Below are 26,514 nucleotides of genomic sequence, written 5' to 3'. Positions count from 1 at the left end.
CAAAATAATTACTTGCATCATGACATTGATTTAATGCAAGACAACACTTGCATTAAATTAAGGAGTTGTATATTGTCAAGGATTTTTGTGTTTATATACAGGGTATATAATTTAAATATCCCTATGGTGAAAACTGGGAAATGACGTTATAGTCTGAAACATTTAGTGAATGTCTAAGCTCTGACCAAAACAAAAAATAGTGGACTGTATTTTGAAAAGATTACTCCGGAAGTGTACTTGTTGTCTTTCCGGCGGAAGCTGCAGACGGCGAGAATTGCAGCGGCAAACCCTAAACACACACTGGGTTGAAAAGAGCTTCTCTTATTCAGCGTTACGTGTCCTCTTGAACACAGACATGTATCGCCCGGGTGAACCTGTTCGCCAGGTGCCTCCACCGCTGCCGTTCGGACCTCCACCGCCTCACGGCCCTCCTTTTAGACCCACAGGGCCCTGCTCTGTTCCTCCTCCTGGACACTTACCCCCCAGGCCCTGTGGACCATATCCGGTCGCGGCACGAGATTATCTCCACAACAGACCGCCGAGTGGGCATTTCGTTCGTGTACGTACCCAAGACTAGGTAGTACTAGCTTAGTGGTGAAGTAACATGATTGGGAAAAGGGAGTTGGCAACCATAACGCTAGCGTACGAATTCATAGACCACTGTGAGATACAGCTCTGACACTCCTGTATGTGCGGGAGGCCTCAGTGCACAGCATGCACCTCTCATTGTGAAAGAAGTGGTTGGTTTCTGTATCCTAACTCAGTTTTTTGTGGGTAAATGCGAGTCACGTGACTGACACGAGCACGCTACACAACGTTTGGCTTCACGCTTCATAACGTTGTACTGCAAATATGTGTAGCCGTTTCTTATTAGGTCTACCATATTTAGAAATAAATTTAATATATGTATATGATCGATGCATAAAGCAATTTTGAGAATTCATAAAGTCATATGTAGTTCAGAAAAAAACAAAAACATTTTATTTAAATAAAAAAAAAACACACATTGTTGGGAGGGAAACAAAGAGAAACTGGCTTCTTTTTCCACTCTAACCGTGTTTACAGGCCGTTATCTGTTTTACACACTCGATCAAATAACAAATACAAAATAAAACAAAAAGCAAGTTAAGAATCATAATGTCTCTTTCAGTGGACATAAAAAAAGTCTTCGGCGTAATGTTAAGTCTTTTGTGCTATTTGGTGCATCTCAAATATATAAAAGAAATAATCCTAAAAGTAGCTATATTAATACTGAAACAAACAAGAACAGAAAGTAAAATATTCCCTCCAAACAAAACGTATAAATACGAAACATGCAATTCAGTCCATGCTCCGCCCATCTAGTTATAAAGCACCAAATCACAACAACTGTCCTGCAAGGCATGGCCAGCGACACTCCCTTTTCTGTCAATGTAAAGAACTTTAAAAACACATTAAATCCCTTAGATATGTTAATAAAAGACAAATAAGTGCAATTTTAACTGTATGTATCAGTTTTTGTACATGATAAAAGAAATCCGTCAGCGTGGGCAAGAAATAAGTGTGTAAACATGCAGAAAACATTCTGGTAGCTCACTGGCCAGACTGTCTTTTAATTATAAAACGCAAGACTTCTTTTAATCAAAGCCATTTTTTCCCCTACCACCCTAAGGCACATAGTGGAAAAAAACAGGAAAATTTCTGTCATTTAATTGTTTCTGTTACTTAATTACTTTTATCCGGTAAGTTGTAAAGGTTAAGGACATACAGTTAAAGGTCTAGCATCTACGCTGTCCAAAGACACACTGGGCTGGATTGGAGTCTTTGTCGAGCCAATTCTGTTCCCTGGTCCTTATGTTTGACAACCATGATGTAGACAGATACAGTATATAGCCTACAAATTTCTGCTAGACTAAACATCATTTTAGACAAAAGAGTGAATGAAATTTAAAAAATGTAGTTTTTGAAATGGTAAAGAAAATCAAAATGTCTTCTTAAGAAAAAAATGTTTAAACATTAACGTCTTGTGTTTCAATTTTGAAAAGTAGTCACATTCCTTATACATTTTTAATAATGTAAGCTGGCTGCAAATAACTACTAACATTCCATTTGTTACCTGCTGTCTAAAAATGACCCTCTTAAATTTATAGAGGTTGCTGGTAGAAAGACATACGAGAAAGGAAAGAAATTTTAGAAAAGGTATAAGAAATACACTGTTATCAACCCTAAAACAGCCGTAATAACTCGGAATGCTTGCAAACTTGCAGACATAATTAATCTTCTTTAATTATGTCTTGCATTGGTTAAAGGTTTTTAACCCCCGGATAAAGTACAGAAATGCTAGTCCACCTGTTTGTTTCTTTCTAAGATATGGTTGAAATGGTGCTGCTGTCTTCTGCTGATCCATTTTTTTCTGTAAAAGTAATTAGTACTTGCTAGCTTCCTATCTAATCAGCAACTGTTTATGTTTATATGTATGTATATATTAACATGGTACTTAGCTAGAGAGGGCTACTTTTGGGTCAATTCATACGCAACGTTTTCTGTCTGCTGTGGAGTACTGACAAGCGGCTGGCTTTGTGGTTAATTTGTCAGTTCCGTATGGATCAGTATTTGCTCTAACTGCTTCACATCAACAAGGGTAAGTTGGCACTTTTTTTTCTGATGAAAGACAGTCTAGATCATTTGTGAGTTGTAGTGTTTTATAGTGTCTCTGTATGTTAATTGCTAATGCTAATGACAATAACTGAGCCGTATCATGAAGTGTATCTCCAGGGAGTCTCTTGTTGCTATAAGTCAGTGTTTGGACTTCACTTTGATTAGTCTGTTCTGTTGAAATAACAAAGTCTGAGTTGACGTAGAAAAATGTTGGTGATCTCAGGAAAAGAAGTATTTAGATAGCATGACCCAACCAATAAGGTCAGCAGTGTAAGCTACTGTTGAATGAGCTTGCTGCTGTTAGATATTATTAGATCAAATGTGGAATTATGCCAAACATCATATCCTACTTAGATCATCTGACTTTAAGGAATAAAATTAATAAACCATTCTAATGCTGGGACATTCATCCCCTTTTAGATAGCAGAAACCATCTTAACAAAATGCAGCCACTACAGATCCCTTTGTGGATGTGTTAGTAAGAGCATCTAGCGTAAAAACCCAAGTAGCTCTTTATCTTCAGTAGTTTGTGTGAGATTCTTCACCGGGAGTGTGATTCTCCCTCTGTGAAGAGTTCAGCTGAGCCAGTGAACCTGGACTGCATCTGTACTGTTTTAAATGTCATGTAATAAGGTTAAACTGTTATGTAACCTGAAAACTTGTAATGGAGAAGTTAGTTATCCCCTTCTTAGGATTGTACCATTAGTTTATGTCTCTGTTTTGTGTTACCAGTGAAACATTTTTATGAACATAATATATTTTCTGATAGTGTTTATTTACTCTACATTGTTTCCCGTATTTTGCAGGATAACATTTTAAAATGAAATCGAATTGGATTTTTAAATCCTGAAGATGCACTGAAGAATTGATGGGATTTGAATTGTCCCTTATTTGCTTTTAGGAATGGGCAAATACAAGTAAATATGTTGTTGTACTGATTCATGACTTTTTTCTTAAGAAACATATAACATGTCATTTTTAGCCTTCATGTAGAGATTTGTCTTCCTTTGTACAGCAGGAAAAAAACAGTACTATCTGTGGCTGCTACTCAGTTTGACTTGGTGGAAGTTGTATGTTTGTGTGCCTACATTTATCAGAGGAAACTATTGTGTATTTTAGTTTGTTTAGTTTTACAATAGCCAAAAGTCTTGCTAAAGAAACATTTTGGAAGTTGCATGTTTTATAGTCACATGCGGTAATTGTACAAGCCAGAGTTCAAGAAGCCTTGGAAGCATTTAAACACCATTCTGATTACCATTGTGAGCACACACGATTGTGGCCATGGCTGATTTTTATAGCATTTTGATATATTTATTGTATGTGGCACATGTTACATTAGGTAATTAAGGAGCTCTGTTTTTTTAACCTGTCACAGTGTCTTCATTTGCTTGGTTATGTTGTGACAAAATAACAAATGTATGTGTACAAAAACCTTTCAAAAAGTAAAGAAAACCTGTGTCCTGTGCTGTTTTTTTTTTTTTTTTTAAAACAATTTCATTTTTACTTTAGAAACATCAGCTAGTGTTACTAGAGTAGAGCTGGCTTTTTATGCTTTTATTGAGACTCAGCTACTCCATTTGCATCCCTTCAAAGTCACTGACTGCAGGTTGTCATTCACACAGTGGTTCAGTCACTTTTTACAGCATGTACTCTGTTCAGAATGACCTGAAAGGTGATGTTGATGCTTAGCACTGTTTACTTTATTAAAATTCCTGAGAAAATAGTTGCCACCAGTGTTGGTCAAGTTACTTGAAAAAAGTAATCAGTAACTGATTACCGATTACTTCCCCAAAAAAGTAATCCCGTTACTTTACTGATTACTTATTTTCAAAAGTAATTGTTACTTAGTTACTTTTTAAAAACACAATTTACAATCTGAAGAGGTGATAAAGCGATAGATCTTTCAGCCCAATTCTACTTTTTCTGCATAATCCATCATACAAAATGTAATCAAATGGAAAAGTCTCTTTTTAAAACTTGTTTTATTAGTTTTAATCTTTTAATTTTATGCATCAAGCAAAAATTTAATTATATGCAACATTCTCTGACTGGAAGAAATTAGTTTAACATTTAAACCTATTTTCTGCACATTCCAGCACATAAAATAAAATTTGCTTTTGTGTTTACACTCACTCTTTCGAATAGATGCAAGTAAAACACAGCAGAAAATAAATAAAATCAAAGACTCAGCGGTCCTGTTGCTCTATTTTCACCTGTAAAGCAGGAGTGGGGCAGGCGGAGGTTTACCCTGGTGCAGGTGTGCCGCGGTCAGTTGAAGAATCCGCGAGTTTCTCTGTGAGTTTCCCATTACGTCGTAGCTACTCGGTGCTTGTTTGGAAGTTTAGGGGTTTTTTTGCTGTAAAAAGAAGTTTTCTTCCCACGCACAGCGGACACTAATGTTTTTGTCACTTTTTATGGAATCAAACTCAAAGTAAGGTCAGTACTTCCACGCTTTAAACGCTGCACGCTCATACTCTCTCTGCACTCGATATGTGATCCATTGTTGATCTGCACACAGCTGTTGTCACGAACGGCGCACTCGCTTACGTCACTGTCGTGAGACATTCTCGCAAAAAAAATCATGGTTTTAGTAACGCAGTAACGCAGCGTTCCTACGGGAAAGTAACGGTAATCTAATTACCGTTTTTGCAATAGTAATCCCTTACATTACTTGTTACCTGAAAAAAGTAATCAGATTACAGTAACGCATTACAAGTAACGCGTTACTGCCCATCTCTGGTTGCCACACAACCCCACTCACATTTAACTAATAATAATCTGTATGAACAGTTCCAGTCTGGTTTTCACCCCTCCCATAGCACTGAAACAGCACTTATAAAAATAACCAATGATCTTCTTATGGCAGCTGACTCCGGTTTACTTTCCATTCTTATTCTCCTCGATCTGAGTGCTGCTTTCGACACTATTTCTCACTCTATACTTCTCAGTAGGCTAGCCTCTATCGGTCTCTCCCATACTCCACTAGCCTGGTTTAAATCATACCTGTCTGATCGCACTCAGTTCATTCAACTCAAATCCTTTACTTCTCAGCCCTTTCCTCTGACCACTGGTGTGCCCCAGGGATCTGTCCTGGGGCCCCTTCTTTTCATTATCTACCTTCTACCGCTTGGACATATTTTCCGTAAATACAATATCCATTTTCACTGTTATGCCGATGACACCCAGCTTTATCTGTCCACTAAACCTGATTCTGCTCTTCCCCCATCCTCCCTTACCCTCTGTTTAGCTGAACTAAATTCATGGTTCTCTTCTAATTTTCTCAAACTCAATAGTAATAAATCCGAGCTCCTCTTGGTGGGCACTAAATTAACATTATCCAGAACCAACAGTTTCTCTATTACTATCGATAACTCACCGGTCTTCATTTCTTCCTCTGTGAAAAGTTTGGGTGTCATCCTCGACTTTATCTTTCAATTCACACATTAATAATGTTACTCGGTCTGCATATTTTCAATTGCGCAACATTAATCGTCTCCATCCTTTTCTCACCCCACATGCTAATGCCATTCTTGTCCATAGCCTTGTTACTTCCCGGATTGATTATTGTAATTCACTTCTTTTTGGTCTTACTCAAAAATCCATCCACAAGCTCCAACGCGTCCAGAACTCTGCTGCCCGTATCATCACCAGGACCCCTTCTGTCCACCACATCACTCCTGCCTTGCAGCAGCTTCATTGGCTCCCGGTCAAATATCGCATCAATTTCAAAATACTCTTGTACACATTTAAGGCTATTCATCATCTCTCTCCTCCATATCTCTCTGATCTGGTTAAGATCACCGCCCCATCTCGTTGTCTCAGATCTTCTTCTTCCCTTTCACTCTCCGTCCCTTCCCCCCATCTTGCAACCATGGGCAGCAGGACTTTCAGCTGCTCTGCTCCACGACTCTGGAATTCCCTAAATCCTGATTTAAGAAATATCTCTTCCTTCTCACTCTTTAAGTCCAAACTCAAAACCCACTTGTACAAAATAGCTTATCCCACATAACCTCTCCACTCTGCTATTTTATTTGTTTATGTCTTATCCTTTTATGTTGCTTTTATTCTACCGTGTACAGTGACCTTGAGTGTTTTGAAAGGCGCTTTCAAATAAAATTTATCATTATTATTATTATTATTATTATTAGTCTGGTGAGATTATTTTTCTCTGCAATTCATGAATAGGCATGTTACTGAACTTGCATTTGAACAAGAAGATGTGATACAGAGTTTCCTCCATGAAGAATTTTCCTCATCTTAAAATGAAACATGAACCTTTTAAAGTAGACCAAAAGTTTCACATTTCCATGGTGGTTAGCTAGGGCCTTGTATCTTAATTGCAAAATCCTAACTCTGATATGCTGAGACAGGCAGGATTCACATGGATGAATTTCTGGCTTCAACACTCTTATTTGCCTTGAATTGGGTAACATCATGCATCGCTGATCTAAATTACAGATCAATTGCTTTGCTTTGTCTGTACTATAAGTGGAGAGACATTCAAGATCTGAAGCACCAGTGCAGACATTCAACAGTCATGATTATTCACTTGTGATTTGTGCAGTTTGGCATCTAAATGTAAGAAATAAGTTATTCATTGCAGTGAATAATCACCCTGTCGTATTTGAACAAAATTACTCCGAGGAAGGCACCTCGGCTGATGTTAAAGGCTAATCAAAGCTTGGCTAGCTTGCCTTGTGATGATTGGTTACTATTGCTATGACATTTGTGCCAGCAAAGTTACCCCCAAACATCAGGAAAGCTTATGTCAAACGTTGGAAGCAATGCATTGATGTGAATCCTGCCTTGACTTACACAGGTGATAATACTGCAAGGGTTGACTCAGCTAAACAAACTTTAACTGACTATAACTATAACTGATTCTTCTTCACAAAAAGAAGAACCTCACTGCTTAGTACTCATCTATGTAAAGCTCCAAAAGGAGCCACTCACTGCATTCAGATCTGCTGTAAAAGCTTTGCTATTCTAACATTAAGATAAGTAAAAGACTATATAAGCAAAGACACAGTTGTTATGGAACAAATGCAGACTAACTGAAATGTAAAATTAAAGTTTTATATTGTCAAGAATAAACAGTGAATAGTTTAGAGCAAATACTCTCAAAAGTTGGAACATTATTTTACCCTGGCAGCTTAAGTTGCCGTCACACTGGAAACGATTCCCTCATTGCATATTTACTTTGAAGCTGACGACTGGTCACTTAGTAGAATGCCGGGAAGTTGAGAGATGTTTCTTGGGTCCTGCTCGCTTTGAGTCACCAGCTGTTATTTTCCCCGTACTTGCTCGACGCGACTTTCTATGGTCTCTGGTTGTTACATCAGTGTAAATTGTTTCCAGTATGGATGCAGCTTCAGTCTACAAAAAAAAAGACAGGCTTGACACTTGACGCAAGTAGTAAAAGCATTAATCCACTCTGTAGCAATAATGACAGTTATACTCTGTGCTCTACATAGAATAAAAACTGTCAAAATTACTATGGGTTGCAAGATGAGGCAGGTCAAACATAGGCTGTTGTAAGATTTTGTAAAAAAATTCTAAAATAAGCTAATAATTACCTGTTGTGACCAGACCACTTAAATGGCTAATCTTTTGTTTTTAAATGGAAAACCTTCTAAGTGCAATCATTTAGTGTGATAAACCAAAACTGCATGGGCTTGACCATTTTTAGATAAATACTATCATTTGGGAAATGTCTATTTAAAATCTCTTTAGAAGTTATTCCATACAAAATAAAAAATGCCATAGATAATCTTCTGCAGTTATAACCTGTACAGCACTATAACATGAAATCTTAATGCTCTCAGCCCCACTGTAGCAGCTTCTCCATAGACCGTAGTACACCAATTGCTTTGGGAGGAAGCCAGCAGATTGTTACTCCTGCTGAACCATCAACACATCCGGTACCACAGTGGAATCCCCCTCCAGTGGAACGTCATTCTCTAGATAATAGGTCTGTGTGTGTGTTTGTGTGTGTTTCTGTCATTGAAATAGTGTGTATAAGTCAAAGTTTCAGCATTAAAATATTCTTTTGTTTGTAACACATGTTTGTTTCCAGTGACCGTGCTGGTGAGGAATTCCTGAGATGCATTGCAGCCAACAAACCTCTCCCAAACTATCTGAAAGGCAACATGGCATACAACCTGGCTGACGCATTTAAGTCAGCTAGTATCTTGAAAGAAGCAGTCAAATCAGACCGTGAATTCCAGAAGCATGTGCCTAGAAGCAAGAGCCGTAGTCGAAGCAGAAGCCGAGGCAGGTCTCGAGCCAAGAGTCGCGGTCGAAGCAAAAGCAGAGTACGCAGCCGAAGCAGGGGAAGAAGCAAAACTCAAGCCTGTGGGAAGAGTCGAGCTAGAAGCAAAAGTAGGGCTCGCAGTAGGAGTCGGAGCAACAGTCGAAGTGAGAAAAAAAGTCATGTACGGAGCAAGAGTCGAGCAAGGCGATCCAAGTCACGAAGTAGCAGTAGTGAAAAGAGCCGAGGCAAAGGCAAAAAGAAAAACAGGAGCCCCGGACTCATCACTGTCAACAGCAGTAATAATCTGCCAGGAAATAGTCTATTAGAAGGATTGAAGCTGGTTATGAGCAGCCAAGATTTGGAAGATCACCTGCCATCTCTCAAAGATATCATCCTCACTATTAAGGTAGAGCTTATTACTTATTCCACAAGTTATGCTAAGATCATTGTTTTGCTGGACCAAATTGAAACCAGCTGCATTGTAATAAAAAAATCAACATTAAGAGTTCACAACAACAAACCCTAACATTATAGTAATGTTTGCCAAGTACTAGTATGATTTAGCATTTGTAAGTCATTAATTAGTGTATTTTTTTGTTTGTTTTTAAATTAAGACAATCTTGCAGTGCAAAACAGAATTCTCTGACATGCTTTATGTAACTTGATCTAAAAATGACATTGTGTATGGAAGTAACTAGTAATTGATAGAGATTTCAGCAGCATTATTTATATATATATATGTATTTATAATATAAAGAAATTATCAAATTCTATGTAAAATGTCTTTAAGTAGAAGTGCATATGTCAAGTCAAGTAAAATTCTTGTAATTGCAGAAGCTGTTTTTAGGAAAATAAGACTTTTCAGTGAAACCTGTACAAATTATGTGCTGTATCTACCCTGCATGTTACATTGGGACAATACTATTACAAATTGCTATTATATTTAAATAATAGCAGCTTAAATTAATAGGAGCTTAAATTGAAATTTCTTAACACAGCACATAGACGTCTCGGACATTGGCAGTTGTAAATGTTAAAAGCTATAGTTTATAATGGCGAGGTTTCAATATAGGCCATATGATCCAGGAAAGAATGTTAGTCTTAAGTTAAAGCATGTAACAGTGCACTGGAGCTTGAGGTTTTTAGTTGGTGTTTATGCTGAACTTATTTATGCTGAAATGAGAATTACATTGACCTACAAAGGCTCGTGGGTGAACAATTGATTGCTTTAGCCCTGAACCTTTAAACTGAGCAGTATAATTGTGAGCAGCCACAAATTCAGTGTATCTAATTGTGATTTCTTCTACACAGGCTCCAGATGAGGGCAAAAAAGTTGAGTGTGTATCTAATGAGCCTACACACATGGAACATGACAGTCAAGACAGTTTATCAATGCTGGAAAAGGAAAGCATGCTGCTTCCGCATGAAAGAGTTGGTGGTGATTTCTCATGGCTTCAAGGACAAAGTCAAGAAGATGCTGCATACCAGAAAGCTAATGAACTTGAAGATGAAGAGTCTTTCTTGTATGGGAATGAACCAGCTTCCCAGATTAATGAAAAGGCCAAACTACAGAAAGAGAGTAGTTCCCTTTCCACTCGTTGTGGACATCTTCTTGATCCAAATCAGTCCCTGCAGTTGGCTTCTTCAACTTTAGTCCACTCCAATCTGGACAACATGGAATATGAGAAAATCAAGACCATATTAAAAAGCCTGGGTTCATCAAGTGAGATCAAGGTGAAGACGCAGGGTCAGAATGAGCAGGAGTCATCTCCTACACTTGTCAATTCAGACAAAGCAGCAGCAACTTTAGCATTGCCAGCACTCAATAACCCAAATGTACGTCAGGCTCTGGAGTCTCTGCAATCTCTGATCAAAGGTGAGAGATTTCTATTAAATGAAAGATTCAGCATAGTTTACTCATGCTACTGAGTTCTATTTTTTTCAGTATTTTGTGTTATTAACGATAACAGTTGTTTGATTTACTTCATTATGGCAGATTATGAGTTACACATAACATACTTTTAAATTTTAAACCTGAAATTGTATGTTATTTGACTTGTCTGTGAATACAAACCATATGCAGTGTATTTAAAATAAACATAGATAATTTCAAAAGATGCACTAGTTAATGGACTACTGTTTTCAGGACTTGAGTTTGGCATTTAGCTAACTTCGTCTTTTGTTTTTGAACCAGAAGGGATTTGGATTTTATATTGGAGGAAGAGTGGAGATGCCCAGAATCCATGTTTTTTTGAAGTCCAGTATCCACAGTTACTGATAATTTGTGGTGCCGCTTCATCTTCCAGTGTTTGTAGTGATTGATCCACTGTGTTTTATCAACTCCATTTTCAGTACAGAAGATTGTACAGCACTATCTCACAAGTGTTATGGAGATGCTGGTTTCTTTTACCAACAGGACCTCTATCTAACGACAGTGCCAAAATTACTAAAATGATTTTCTGATCTGTTTATAAAGTAAACAGTAATAACATACTGTTACTTTATTTAACAGCATGTTATTGGTCAGCTAACTCATCTGACGCTAACCCCATAGAGCAGCGGTGCCCAACCTTTTTTGCGCCACGGACTGGTTTAATATCAGACAATATTTTCACGGACCGGCCTTTAAGGTGTCGCGGATAAATACAACAAAATAAAATGAAAAGGCCAAGACAAAACTGTGGTATTTTGTAAATATAGTAATAAACACTAATTCACTGTGTAATTGTGTAACTTTATTAGCAGCGTCCTCCTGAAATGCTCCAACAAATTTGAGAGTAACATAGTCCTCTGTGCCACTTGCTCTCGCGTAAATATTTCTTTCAAAATAAGACACACAACTACAACACGGGAAAAGACCCAGGGAAACAGAGTTAACGATAAAAACCCTGAAAACCATACATTTCACAACCAAACCTCAAATCTTGCGGCCCGGTACCAAACGACTCATGGACTTGTACCGGTCCGAGGCCCAGGGGTTGGGGACCGCTGCCATTGTTATATTTATATAACATACAGACGAGGTAAAGGGTGCTCAGGCTCCTAAACACGTGCTTAACTTTTGGTGAAAGAGTCTTGGTTTTCTTTTTTTCTGTTTTCTTTGAACTCTTCTTTTTCCAGGGTGGAATGATTGTACAGCATACATTTTTAATTACTTTAAAAAACAAGAATTGGGTGCACAAGTTTAAATTTATTTTGAATTTTCTTTAAACCACACTGTGTTAACATTGTACATACAGGCTCAAATATATACGTCCCCACTAATATTTGGTTAACCGTCCCTTAGCAAATTGCACCTTGACCTGATGCTTTTAGTACCCATTAACAAGCTTCTGGCGTAATCCTGGCTAGATATTTGACTAGTCTTCTTCTAGCTGCTGATCTGAGGAAATGTAAAAGAGGAAAGATTTTGGAGGTTGTAGTCCTCCTTCATTATTCCAGCCACTTTGTGCAATGTACCAGTACAACTGTTTCATGTGAGTGGGACAGTTTGCGTGTTCTTTTTATTCTTGGCTGTGCTGACATATCCAAATAACTTGTACTTATTTATAATTGTTTGAATTGATGATTCTGGAATGTGTAGTTGTTTAGAAATGTCTCCGTGAAACATCCCCTGCATGTGTAAATCTACAATTATCCATCATAGATCTTCACAGAGTTCCTTAGACTTTTCCAGTGTTCTAGACATCGGTCAATACCATGACTGCTGGCAACCAACTTTTTATGCTGGAAAAGAGAAACTACCAATTGTAGTCAACTGGTAGTTTTGACAAGTCAATAGGTAAAAGCCTTGTCAAGTTAAGATTCTGTAGAACCCTCAGCACCACTTATTAAAACATAGTGAAGTGAATGTATAGATTTAAGCATACATATAGTTTTTGCACTTTGTAGATTAGAGACAATCCATCAATTTAAACTTAGGAACCAAATTCTTGTTTTAAGTAATATAAGGTGTTGTACAATCAGTCCACATTGGAAAAGGGTTAGGGTTAAGACTCAAGTGACTACTGTGACTACAACTGTAAATGTGCATACTTTTCAGATGTTAGACATTTCTGTATTGTAAATGCTTTTTGATTGATATGAGGAAATATTCTATAAGTCTGAGGTACTGGATTTCTGATTTTCACATGCTGTTAGCCATAGTCATTGATATTAAAACAAAATAAGCTATTTCACTTTGTTTAATGAATAGGAATGAAATAGGAAATATATATGTAAATTTATCCCCTTTAAATCAAGTAAAAACAAGAATATTTTTACCAAATTATCAGTTTTTTAAAATAGACTCATAAAGGGTAACTTTTGCAGTGGACATGAAAGGGGAAAATGGGAGAAAATTATAAAGATCAGACCTTTTTCTTGTAGCAGTCTGTAATGAGTTTTATTTAAGCAGTGAAGTTGGGCATTTTGATATGGGAGTCTGTGGAGATTGAGTTGCTTTTGGAGGCATCCATGAAACTGCATTTTCTGGCTCCCTGAAATTTGCTTCCTTTTTAAAAAAAATCCTGAAAGGGAATTGGGAAAGACCAAAAAAAATAATGGTTTAAGTAAACCATTGTTTTTTGTATATATTTAAGCATATATACGCATGCTTAAATATATACTTCACTCTCTTTTAATCCAGTTTCTGGGTAACTAAACTATAATGATTTGCTAATTATCACACGTTTTGCATTAGATTTTTACCGAGGTAAAATTCTTTCACTGTGTTGCTGGTGTGGTTGTGATTTTTTTTTCTTTTTCTTTTTTAATGAAAGAGGTCATAAAACATTTTAAATTTCATTAGGTCAGCCATGAAGAAACTTATAGAACGCCCAGCATTATTGTTGCCTGAGGGATGGCAACAAGCACAAAAGTCTGCTTGTGTGAAACGAAGAGACTTGTATGACAGCTATTTACCCAGCTGATGTCACCTGGTCTGATGTCTTAGACCTCTGTTATTATTCTTTTATACTTTTATTAGTGAAAGCATAGTTATACATTAATTACCGTTAATCTTTGATCCTTCAGCTACAAAGGAGAAACGAACAAAAAGTGACTGCGCATCTCAAGCATCTGATAAACATAAGGTGAATTTTCAAACATCATTTGTGTAATGAAGTGAGATACAGGAAAAAATGCTAAAGCACCCGCTTATTTTGAAATTCGAATGTGTTTCACAGGAGGGTGACAGTGAGGAAAGGAAGAGAGAGAAACAAGAGAAAGTAAATAAAATGGAGTCTTTGGCCAAAGAACTGGATGAACTGTTAAAACAAGATGGTAATGTAGTGTTCTTTGTTTATTTCCATTTTGTTGTCTCCCACAGTCTAAAATATTCCTTACACTTAAATACTTTTCTTCTCCATTTGCAGGACTGGGTTTTATAACTCCAGTTACTGGCTTTTACTGCCAGAACTGTGAGGAGTTCATTGGAGATTTGAAGTCTGCTGAAAACCATGCAGCTATCCGCCATCATAGTAACTCTATTGTGAGTACCCATTGTACATAACTCATTATGGATGAGGCACATGATACTCTACATTCTTTTGAAAAACATAAAAGGATAAGTATGTAACCGATTTCAACTTGGCTGACATCTTTTTCACATAGTCAACGTGCTCCTTGCATATACAGAAAAAAAATGTTCAATGATTTTCAGTTATATTTGATTTAAATAGGATCATAACCCTTCAACTTCATGACTACATATTTAAAGGTTTTAATGCCACTTGTGCTTATGTTTCATGTTACTCACCAAAACACACTGTGTGTATCTTTGCATGTTGCTGGAGCTATTAATTCTATGAAAAAAACCCCAGATGGAGTAGCCCTGCACCAACATTTTTGCCAGTGCAATTCACCAGTTGCGATTTTCTTTCTTTCAAATTTCCTTCTAAGGAAATCAAACAGCTCAGAACAGTTGCGTCATTACATACACTCATCATGACCATGTCTTGATAATTTTGGATTTTTTGGTGATTTCTTTGAGCTGTTCTTTTTCCAGGTTAGACTGATTCTGCAACATATATCTTGAGTGATTTTAAAAAACAAGAATTGGATACACGAGTTTGAATTTATTTAGGATTTTCTATCATCCACACAGGGTCAAAAGTATACATATAGGCTCAAATATATGCATATACTCAAAAATTTTAATGAGTGGCGTCAAAAGTTCTACAGTATATTAGTTAGTAATAAAAGTATATATTAACTTAGTAATAAAAAAAGAAGTGTATGTGTATTGCACACTGTTATTATTGCACATTAATTATAATGCACCTTGTTATAAATATAAATATTATTATTGTTAGTTTTTTTTACCATTGTTACCTCCCTCCCAAAAAAGTCCAGGGAGGTAGCCAATCAGGTCAGCTATTTGCATTGATCAGGGCTATTGCCCTGTTGTAAAAGCTGTCCTTGAGTCTATTTGTTTGGGACCTCAGCAGCCTGAACCTCCTGCCGGACGGCAGCAGCTTAAACACCGGGTGTCCTGGGTGTGTGCAGTCCTGTAGGATGCTGTGTGCCCTCTGGAGACAGCTCCTCCTTCAGGTCCATTTTTTCTAAGGATTCTCAGAAAGTGGAGACGCTGTTGGGCCTTCTTTAAAACCACAGAGGTGTTAGGTGTGTCTATGTGCACACCCAGAAACTTGAAACTGGAGACCCTTTCCACACACTCCCCGTTGATGCTGACAGGCTGCAGCTCAGACTTCCTCCTTCCAGGTGAGAGATGGTGGTGTGGAGCGTTGTAGCAATGGCATCTTCAGTTTATCTGTTAGCTCTGTATGTGAAATGGAGCAGGTCGAGTGTGGGTGGCAGGCAGGACATGATGTGACGTCGGACCAGTTTCTCGAAGCACTTCATTATAACAGGTGTTAGAGCAACTGGTCAGTTGTCGTTGAGGCTGCTAATGTTAGTACGCTTTGGCAGTGGGACAATTGTAGCTGACTTTAGGCACGGCGGGATGCAGGACTGGGACAGTGAACTGTTGAAGATCTTAGTGAAGACCCCAGCCAGCTGGTCTGCACACTCTTTTAGGACCCTTGTGGTTACCCCATCTGGTCCGGCGGCCTTCCTGGGGTTCACTGCCCTCAGTGTGCGCCTCACCTCATATTCCTGCACTATGAGGCTTGGGCTGCTACTGCTGTCCGATGTTTCTACTGCTTCTGCCTCTGGTCCCTTCACTTAAAGCGTGCGAAGAAGTGGTTCAGCTCCTCTGCAAGCACCGCGTTACCCTCAGTCAATGTGGTATTGCAGGGGCTTGTAGTGCTGAACTCCCTGCCATACCTGTCGTGAGTTGTTGTTGCTGAAGTGGTCTTCGATCCTTCTCTTGTACGCTGCCTTGGCCTCTCTGATGCCTCTTTTCAACTCAGATCTGGCTGCACTGTAATGCATACCATCGCCGGATCTAATCTAGTCTATTGACTTCTCATTACTGTTCATGATTGACTACGACTGATAGCCTCTCTTTGCTACCATAAAAACAATTAGTTTTACAACAGTCATTATTCTGATCAATACTCAGAACCAATGTTCCCCCTAAGTTGCGTGCGTGCGCAGTTGCGCACTGCTGGCACGGTCTCTGCACACAGAAAATCTGCATTGCGCAAAAAGAAATCTAACCTGAATTGAAATGAAAATAAATACGTTAACAATTCTGTTTTGCAGTGTTAGTGTTAGTAAATGACTGGCTGCTCCAGTATGGCAGCCACCTTATCCCATAGTCGAGCCAATGATGCGATTCACATTCATATACAGTGGGGCAAAAAAGTATTTAGTCAGCCACCGATTGTGCAAGTTCCCCCACTTAAAATGATGACAGAGGTCAGTAATTTGCACCAGAGGTACACTTCAACTGTGAGAGACAGAATGTGAAAAAAAAAATCCATGAATGCACATGGTAGGATTTGTAAAGAATTTATTCGTAAATCAGGGTGGAAAATAAGTATTTGGTCACCTCAAACAAGGAAAATCTCTGGCTCTCACAGACCTGTAACGTCTCTGTAAGAAGCTTTTCTGTCCCCCACTCGTTACCTGTATGAATGGCACCTGTTTGAACTCATCATCTGTATAAAAGACACCTGTCCACAGCCTCAAACAGTCAGACTCCAAACTCCGCCATGGCCAAGACCAAAGAGCTTTCGAAGGACACCAGGAAAAGTATTGTAGACCTGCACCAGACTGGGAAGAGTGAATCTACAATAGGCAAGCAGCTTGGTGTGAAAAAATGAACTGTGGGAGCAATCATCAGAAAATGGAAGACATACAAGACCACTGATAATCTCCCTCGATCTGGGGCTCCATGCAAGATCTCATCCCGTGGGGTCAAAATGATCATGAGAACGGTGAGCAAAGATCCCAGAACCACACGGGGGGACCTGGTGAATGACCTGCAGAGAGCTGGGACCGAAGTAACAAAGGTCACCATCAGTAACACACTACAGCGGCAGGGAATCAAATCCCGCAGTGCCAGACGTGTTCCGCTGCTGAAGCCGGTGCATGTCCAGGCCCGTCTGAAGTTTGCCAGAGAGCACATGGATGATACAGCAGAGGATTGGGAGAATGTCATGTGGTCAGATGAAACCAAAGTAGAACTTTTTGGTATAAACTCAACTCGTCGTGTTTGGAGGAAGAAGAACACTGAGTTGCATCCCAAGAACACCATACCTACTGTGAAGCATGGGGGTGGAAACATCATGCTATGGGGCTGTTTTTCTGCCAAGGGGACAGGACGACTGATCCGTGTTAAGGACAGAATGAATGGGGCCATGTATCGTGAGATTTTGAGCCAAAACCTCCTTCCATCAGTGAGAACTTTGAAGATGAAACGAGGCTGGGTCTTCCAACATGACAATGATCCAAAACACACCGCCCGGGCAACAAAGGAGTGGCTCCGTAAGAAGCATTTGAAAGTCCTGGAGTGGCCTAGCCAGTCTCCAGACCTCAACCCCATAGAAAATCTGTGGCGGGAGTTGAAAGTCCGTGTTGCTCGGCGACAGCCCCAAAACATCACTGCTCTCGAGAAGATCTGCATGGAGGAATGGGCCAAAATACCAGCTACTGTGTGTGCAAACCTGGTAAAGACCTATAGTAAACGTTTGACCTCTGTTATTGCCAACAAAGGTTATGTTACAAAGTATTGAGTTGTATTTTTGTTATTGACCAAATACTTATTTTCCACCCTGATTTACGAATAAATTCTTTACAAATCCTACCATGTGGATTCATGGATTTTTTTTTTCACATTCTGTCTCTCACAGTTGAAGTGTACCTCTGGTGCAAATTACTGACCTCTGTCATCATTTTAGGTGGGGGAACTTGCATAATCGGTGGCTGACTAAATACTTTTTTGCCCCACTGTATACGCAGCTAGTCAACGTCGTTGACAGGCTATGACAGCATCCTTATGTGCCGACACCGGTGTTTTAGCTAGCAAAGCGGCGTGGCTGATGTGGAGTGAAGCCACGTTAATGACAACGTGAACAACCATTGGAGATGTGAGCAGGACAGACGGAACAATCGACGGAAAAAGTGTGGACTTTATACCAGTTTTTAAACTGTGTTGAAAACACGTAAAACCAGAGTTATGATAAAAATATGCAATGTTTGTTTTTTTCTTGAATCCTATCGTTGTTTATATTTACTGGAAAAAGAAACAGTAATAACGGTGTTTTATAAGGAAAGCGCTCGAAAGCACTCTCCCCCTGTGAGCAAAAACAAAACACAAAACCACCCCCGCGCCCCTCGCCTTTCCTATTGGTGGAAACATGTACGATGTGGACCAATCAAAAAATGATATGGCAACAAGGCATTTAGTTGTTTAGGAAGGGAGGAAGTTTTAGGAGTGACGGCGGTGTTTTGAGATGTGAGAGATTTGCGACGTTTAGCGCAAATCTTGTGTAGTCAGTGTGTAGTGTAGTCAATAGTTTTGTTGTGTGTGTCAGAACAATGAAGCGACTGCTGAATGTTACAGGTGTTACAGCAGTGATACATGTCCTGTTGTTAGGCCTGCAGGTATCAGGCTGTTGTTCTCCTTTATCTCATAGTGGACAGAAATTATTTTTTGGAGTGGCAGAAATAATTTGTGTGGCATCAGATTTGATGCAGAACAGCTGATTGTTCTGTAAATAGTTTGAAATGTTTATTTTAAAAACCACCTTGGCTGCATTTTTAGGTAAACCGCTGCAAAAAACTTTGTTTTTTGAAAAACTCAGTTACTTTTTTGAAGAAGTAACTATATAATTAATTGCACAACATTGGCCATTATATACTGTATTTTGCAGACAGAGTGACAGGACTCTCTCCCAGAGCACAGACTCATACTCATAATACAAGTCAGAGCTTTATAAAAACAAAATAAAACAAAGTTGTAAAACTTTGGTTTTGTTTTGTTGTTTCCAATAGTGTTAACATACTACACAGGTCATGAACAAGATTTTTTTTAAATTTTCACTGTAAGTGGGCTAAAGCACTTAGAATAGAATAGAATAGAATAGAATAGAATAGCCTTTATTGTCATTGTACAGAGTACAACGAAATTGGAGTGCCACTCCCTTGGTGCAAGATAAATAATAAATATAAATGTAAAATATAAAAAGTACAATAAAATAATCGCAAGTACTCAAACAATAGTAAGTACGATATATACAGGATAGCAGCATTAATATAATGACAGTATGAATAGCAGCATAATATAATGGCAGTGACGGTATGGTATAGCTAAGCAGGTTCAATTGATTTTGTGCTTAATGCTGTAATTTGATTATTTTGATAAACCACGTGACTTGGATGGATTTGATGCTGGCGTGACCACAGTGCACACGTCTGCTGTTGCTCACAGTGGTCCAACGGGCCTCTCAGGGAGTTTGTGTGTTCGCTCAGACACAGAAAGAATTAGAGGGAACATTGCTCAGAACAAGGGTTAAAGTTCAAGCAGCCAAGTGAAAATCTAAGACAGATAATTAGAAATGTCCAACTTGGAACATGTCTTGGAGTAATTTTTAAACAAGTACAGATTCCAAGGTCATTGATCCAAATTGTTTTTTGCAAGTACCCAGATGTGTCACTACTTTGAAAGGGGCTAGAAGCACACCCAAACCATCACCCTCAGATAAAATCTGGACACAACTCTGTGTTCCAACAGGATAAGGATCCTGAAAATTTGTGGACTGTGCTTAAAATGTAGGTCGAACCCAATCTGCAAAGAAGAGTGGTCAGATATCCAGTTATTATGCGCTAAACTAGTTGATGGTTGCCAAAAGTCAGTTGTAACTTGCTACGGGGCATTTAATCAAAACTTAGTAGGGGTGTGTATAATTTTGACCCTGTTTGGAATAAAGAAAAAAATCCAGTTGTGGACCCAGTTCTTGTTGTTTAAATGAATCAAAGTTGGAAAAGGAGCAGTTCTAAGAAATTATTAAAAGCCTAAAATATACTATGATGAATGTATATAAACCTCTGACTACAGTTATATAACTAACCGCATATACAAGCTTGAATCTAAAAATTTTGTTTTCACAATGAAAAAAACTTTACACTTATCCCAAAACTGTTTATGTTCAATCCCCCCTCGTGTATTTGTAGGCAAAAGAACAGACGGACAGGCACTCTAAAGACATCAAAGGACACCCACATCATTACAGTCCCTCCAGTAATCGACACCCTGACCCCCCAGACAGGAGAGATCACAGGGGTTATGGTTACCGCGGGGATTCAGGAAACCACCGGAATAGCACAGACCATCTACGGAATTGGAAGGATGGCAAAGATTTCAGAAGCCGATACCATGATGATGACCACAAAAGTCACAAGGATAGAGATAAAAACATCTTCTTGAAAGAGGAAATGAAAAAGGAGCGAATGTTTATAACAGTCTCCGATGGACTGACACCTTCAACTTCTAACATCAGGGTCAAGGAGGAGGTGGACAAGGAGAAGGCCACTGGAAGCCATGGTAAAGTTAAAGCGAAAGACCTAGAATCATCCAAGGAAAAGAAAGGCAGCATTGAAAATGATCAATACAGTGATAGCACTGATGATGACGGAAAATCACCTAAAACAAAAAAGAATAAAAAGAAAAAGAAGAAGAAGGAGAAGGAGAAAAAGAATAAGAATAAGAAACAGAAGGAGAAGTCTTAGGTGTTATTTTGTCCTTGTCATATAACTCTGGGATGATGGTAGCAGCTTATTTCTGGACTGATTTTCTAACATAGTTTTCTCACTTTCTTTTCCTCCACCCAATTGTTTTTTGTTACTGTCATTAGAAGAGGAAGGTAGACCTCAGAGTGATTCATCATGTATGAAGGAATAGACTGATATGTTAGGAAGCACGTTTGTTGGTGGTCTTTCTCTAAAAGAAGATTAGTATTACTTTTGTCTTTGTGTATCTAGTACAGTGGTCTTTACCTCACTTAGAACTAAGATTGAATTTTCTCAGTTAATTCAGGTATTTTTACCCCACTTCAGACAGCGTGTTTGCTCGGTCAAATTAATTCTCATGTGGAATGAAATGTTCTCATGTGTTCCTCAGTAAACAGGCAAACAAAAACCTTTTCCAAGACGTCTGTTCCTTTTACACATTCTGCACAGTTTTCAGCACTGTATTAAAGTCTGCCACGTTTCAGGTATGGCATCACATCTTGGTTCTATTTTTTAATTAAATGTTCAATAAAATAAGCAGTAAGAAAATAAGCAGTAAGAAATTTTTTTCATTTCATTGGACCAACAGCATTGTAGTTTTAGAAAAGGTATACATGTATCTGACATCTTGTATTCATTTTGATCTCAAATAAAGACGTAAAATAAACAAATGTGTACTATTCCTTAGTTTTTGGGGTTTTCTTTCTTGATTTTATGTTTGATATTATGTTTGAGTGGCTCCCATCAGGAAGTACATGTAGACTATGCTTCCAGGATGTAGGACACAAAAAAAAAGGGTCACTAATGTCCCTACAGCGTTTCAACATCTGAACTGTAAGCCTTTCCCACCCCAGTATTGCATCCTTTTCTTGCTTCCTTCCCCACACATTCAGTTCCTTGGTAATTGAACTGATCATTGAATCTGAACTATGATTGGTCATTTTATACTGATGCTTTTATGTTCTATGTCTTATGTGGTGGTCTCTGTGCCTTTTTAATTGCCCCTTGGGGATAAATAAAGGGAATTTGAATTGTATCAATACATTTGAAGTGATCATATGCGTGTTTGATTTAATTTTAAATTTACCACAATTTGTTTTTAATATCTGAAATGTTCAAATTTATTCAGGTAAATGGCAAAGAACCTGCATCTAAAGAGTAGTTTAGAATTCTAGTACAAATTGGAAATAGTGAAACTACAAGTAACTCAAAGTTACTTTACTAAGTTCGTAAGCTAAGTTATTTTTGCTTGACGTCTGTGGAGAAAAAAAGGTCTGACTGGTTTGACTGTTTTTACATACTAAGGCTTTTGCCTGTGTCTAATGTAATGCAGTCGAAGCTCATCTATCAGAGATGAATATGCCATCCAAAAATGGAGGAACACACTCCATATTTTGTTGTAAATTATTATAGGTATATCATATGTATCTTTTTTCTATTGTATTTACCAACATCAAGAAGTCACAAGAAAAGAAAGACCACACCATGGTACATGTTTAAATACGGAAAGTTTATTGATCTAATTTATTTATTAAACAAAAAGACAACATTTTTTTCACACACAAGGGTGGGCCAATATCAGACAGAAATGTGAACTCCACTCTGTACAGTAGGCAGTAAACTGTGATATGTAGATTCAAGCTGTTCATATTTTTGGCCACCAGATATGACCGTGTTGCAAAGCTTTGAGTAATGTTAAGTGGAGTGATTCTTATATAGCGCTTTTCTACCCTCCCAGGGTACTGAAAGCTCTCTATTCAACATGCCACATTCACCCCATTCGCACCAGCACCGTCTTGTATCAGCTCACTAACTACTAGTGATGGGTAGATGAGGCCTCGTGAAACATTTCAGCACATTCCCCAAACTGTATCGATACTGTGTCGACACAGTGTTGCTGTTTTGCTCCATACTGACACCTGCTGGACCTTAAATATAATTGCGGACAACTTACTTGAGACTCACAACAGACTGATTCAATGACCTGGGGCCCGTTCTTCGTACGTCGCTTACTACATCCAAGATCAAATGACACATCCAAGACCAAACCATCGCGCTAACCGTGAGCTCGCTAATCCGGTTCCCCGAACACACCTGCTGTTGACGATCAGTACAGCTGGATGAAGTAATGTGAGATCACTGGGTGTCGTAAAAGGGGCTACGCATCGATAGTAGAAACATTGATCGGCAACCCTCTGATTGGTCGGCGAAAATGTCGAAGGAGAGCGCTCGGTATTTTTCAGCAGCAGAGCAAGAACTCTTGAGTGAGGGATTTCGGGAGTTTCAGAGTTTAATCAGAACGCAAGGGAACACTGCAAAGGCTGCAAAAGGAAGGAGAGAGGGCTGGCAGAAAGTTGCTGACAAATTAAACTCGTAAGTAATTTAATAATAACAATAATAATGGAGTGGATTGATATAGCGCTTTCCAAGGCACCCAAAGCGCTTTACAATGCCACTATTCAGTCACTCTCACATTCACACACTGGTGGAGGCAGCTACAGTTGTAGCCACAGCTGCCCTGGGGCAGACTGACAGAAGCCAGGCTGCCATATCGCGCCATCGGCCCCTCTGGCCAACACCAGTAGGCGGTAGGGTAGATTTATTATATTACACTATATTATCCAATATTATATTACATTATATTATATTATGTTATATTATATCCCCTTACACATTAGAGCCACAACAGGACCCACTAGAACATGGGAACAAGTAAAAGGGAAATATAAGAATATTCTACAGAATGGTAATATTTATCACTTAAATTGCTTTTCGTCTCTTGGAAAGAGACCCTGGAATAATCTGTTTGTTTATAACAGCAACCAAGAAAAGGGCAGAGCAAAAAAAAGACAGGTGGTGGTCCTGCACCCCCTCGTCAACAAGTTGGTTAAGTAAATAATACCCTCACGGGAATATCGACATCTCTCTATGAGCACACTGTCGCGCTGAGCTAAAGGATCCTGTCTATCCTGCAATATACGCTGAATTCTGGAAACTCTCCTTATCAATCTTGCACCTTCCGCAATGGGCTGCTCGCGTATACGGACAGGATATGACTGCGACAGACTTCCCAAATCCACCTTCGCTTTTATAGCCGTGGTCTCCCATCTTAATTACACGAAGTAATTTCCAATTACTACTCTGAAATATGAATTACATCTGTAATAATCACATACATGTAATAGAATGTTAATAGTTCATTTCCCTTTTTTAGGAAATGACCTGTATGTATCTGTGTGAAATCAATAAATGGATCAGGTGCTGCATTATCTTTAGTTACATTGATGTTATTTATTTATGGTGAAACAGTGGTGGAATATCGCTGTTGCTTTCGTATAAATGAAGCAGACATACCTGCGTGGCCGCGATCTGATCCTGTTTACATAAAGTGAACCTGCTCCCGAGCAGGTTTACGCTTACGGCTCTGTTGCTATGGCAGCAAGTCCCGGATGAGCTTCGGGGAACCGAACGATCCAAGATCACGCGAAATCGTCAACAATCAAATCCAGCTAACCTACTTAGCGAGGTACGAAGAACAGGCCCCTGGTCATACTTGTACACTGTAAGGTATTGTATTTTCCATGGAATCATTTTGTATCTTTTACATTTCAAATATTGTAGAAATCTTTAAAATATATTGTGAATGACATTAAGTGAAAATTAAAATGAAAGTATTGTGAATGTAATATTACTCATTTAAATGTGACTGACACAGAGTTTATTATAAATTTCTATTCAGAAAAATAAGTTTATCCAATGTTTTTCCAGCTTTGGAAAACTCACAGGCATAGATGAAGCTGGGGTACACAAAAACTGTAAAGCCAGGTGGAAAAGGTTCAGATTAGATGCCTTCCTATTCCCCCAGTACGTTAAAGGATCCTCTGATCTTGGAATGTTTCTCTCCGACACTCTCCACAATACTAAGGGGTTGGCAGTCCTTTATAATAAAATTCAGGACTGCCTTGTCCAGAACAGTCTTCCTAGATGCTTGATTTCAAAATAATAAAACACATATTAATAAAAAAAAATGATGATAAAGCTGTTCAGTGTCAATATAGGCCGACCTGTGTTCATTCTCGGTATGTTTGTGTCCTCATTTTCATGTTTGGCTCTGTAATGCCTAAACACTGATGAGGTGCTTTTTTGTGTAAGAAATGCAGAACAGATGCGACATTTAACCTGCATAAAATGAAATAAATAATTTACACTGCAAGTCACATTGCTGTTTTTCCTATTCTGATAGATTACACTGAAACAAAGACAACGAACTATTACCTTATTTGCAGTTAAAAGATCACACAGCAGAAACATTTCTTTTTCTTAATGATATTACTCATTACCCGGACCTAAATTTGCAGCTGTTGTACTTACATTTGTGTCTCAGCGGCAGGTGGGTCACATACTGTAAGGGCAGAACCATGAAATAATTTCCAGAGCATTTTCATTTTTTTTAAACTGGGGTGTCCATATATGTTAAACTCAGTATCGAGACAATATACATGATTTGTGGCAAGATTAGTCCAGGAGGGGGGTACAAGTTTCTGATCTGCCCTGCAGCATCCTCAAGTGGTGGAAAACTAAAACATCATTTTGAAATGAGAGGGGGCAGGGATAGCTCAGTAGGTAGAGTGGTGGCCCCATGACCAGAAGGTTGGGGCTCAAATCCACTGAATGGCTACCCTGAGGTACCCCTGAGCAAGGTACCGTTCCTACACACTGCTCCCTGGGCGCCCAATGGCTGCCCACTGCTTCACTGAGTGAATGGGTTAAATGCAAAGATGAATTTCCCCACGGGGATCAATAAAGTATAAGTATGAAAGAGCCACACGAAGCAGAATATGCTTGTGTTTTTCTACTGATATCAATTTAACTAAACACAACTTTTAGAAGTGTGCACCACAGGAGGCCAAGATTATAAACTAAACTTAAAAAACATCAACAAAAAGCACAGCCATGTTAATAAATTCTGAGCTTTTCTAAATCTCTAAAAGACAAAGGATCCAGCAGGTTGATGCCCTGGGATCAGCAATGACACACCTCACACAAAGCTGAGACCCCACAAATAAAGTAACTCAGATCTGACTAAGAAAGAGTCCAAAATGAGCACACATCATCTGGTCTCTCTTTTTTAAGATTATTTTAAAAAGGATTAAAACCTTTATTGGATAGTGTAGCAGTGAATATAGACAGAAAGCTGGTGAGAAAGAGAGGGAGATGATGCAGCAACGGACCGCAGGTCAGACTCAAACCCAATCCCCTACACATGCTATATGGCATGTGGTCGCCTGCTCAACACTGAGCATGCAGTATCTGATGCCCAGATGCTGGTAGTTTTGAGGCTGTTTCATAACAGTTTCATATGATTTTTTTAGTGATTCTTAGTAAACAACTGTGGCTAAAGTCTGAATTTCAGTGTGTGTGTATGGGTGAGAAATACACGGGGAGTGAGAGACACATTATCAGGAAGAGGAAGAGACTGAAATCTTCTGAATGTGGATGGCTGAGCT

General features: G+C 38.7%; 1 protein-coding gene across 1 annotated transcript; it reads left to right on the top strand.

Annotated features, from left to right (window-relative positions):
• Nucleotides 1–227: 227 nt before the first annotated feature.
• Nucleotides 228–22,021, top strand: LOC308388020 (uncharacterized protein). Its single transcript, XM_080868463.1, has 8 exons — nucleotides 228–559; nucleotides 8,463–8,608; nucleotides 8,714–9,296; nucleotides 10,202–10,766; nucleotides 13,904–13,962; nucleotides 14,056–14,152; nucleotides 14,245–14,360; nucleotides 20,453–22,021. The coding sequence occupies exons 1-8, from the start codon at nucleotides 356–358 to the stop codon at nucleotides 21,005–21,007; spliced, it is 2,325 nt and encodes a 774-aa protein (XP_080724589.1). The 5' UTR covers nucleotides 228–355; the 3' UTR covers nucleotides 21,008–22,021.
• Nucleotides 22,022–26,514: the final 4,493 nt, after the last annotated feature.

The sequence above is a fragment of the Rhamphochromis sp. 'chilingali' genome, assembly GCF_963969265.1.
Source record: "Rhamphochromis sp. 'chilingali' genome assembly, chromosome: 20".
In the NCBI taxonomy this organism is placed as follows: domain Eukaryota; kingdom Metazoa; phylum Chordata; class Actinopteri; order Cichliformes; family Cichlidae; genus Rhamphochromis; species Rhamphochromis sp. 'chilingali'.
The sequence above is the reverse complement of the archived record's forward strand: the minus strand, read 5'-3'. Positions and strand labels throughout refer to the sequence as shown.

Coding starts and splice junctions, on each gene's coding strand:
- LOC308388020 (XM_080868463.1), top strand. CDS start 356: ATGTATCGCCCGGGTGAACCTGTTCGCCAGGTGCCTCCACCGCTGCCG. Junction 8,609..8,713: donor CGTCATTCTCTAGATAATAG/GTCTGTGTGTGT, acceptor GTTTGTTTCCAG/TGACCGTGCTGGTGAGGAAT. Junction 9,297..10,201: donor ATATCATCCTCACTATTAAG/GTAGAGCTTATT, acceptor TCTTCTACACAG/GCTCCAGATGAGGGCAAAAA.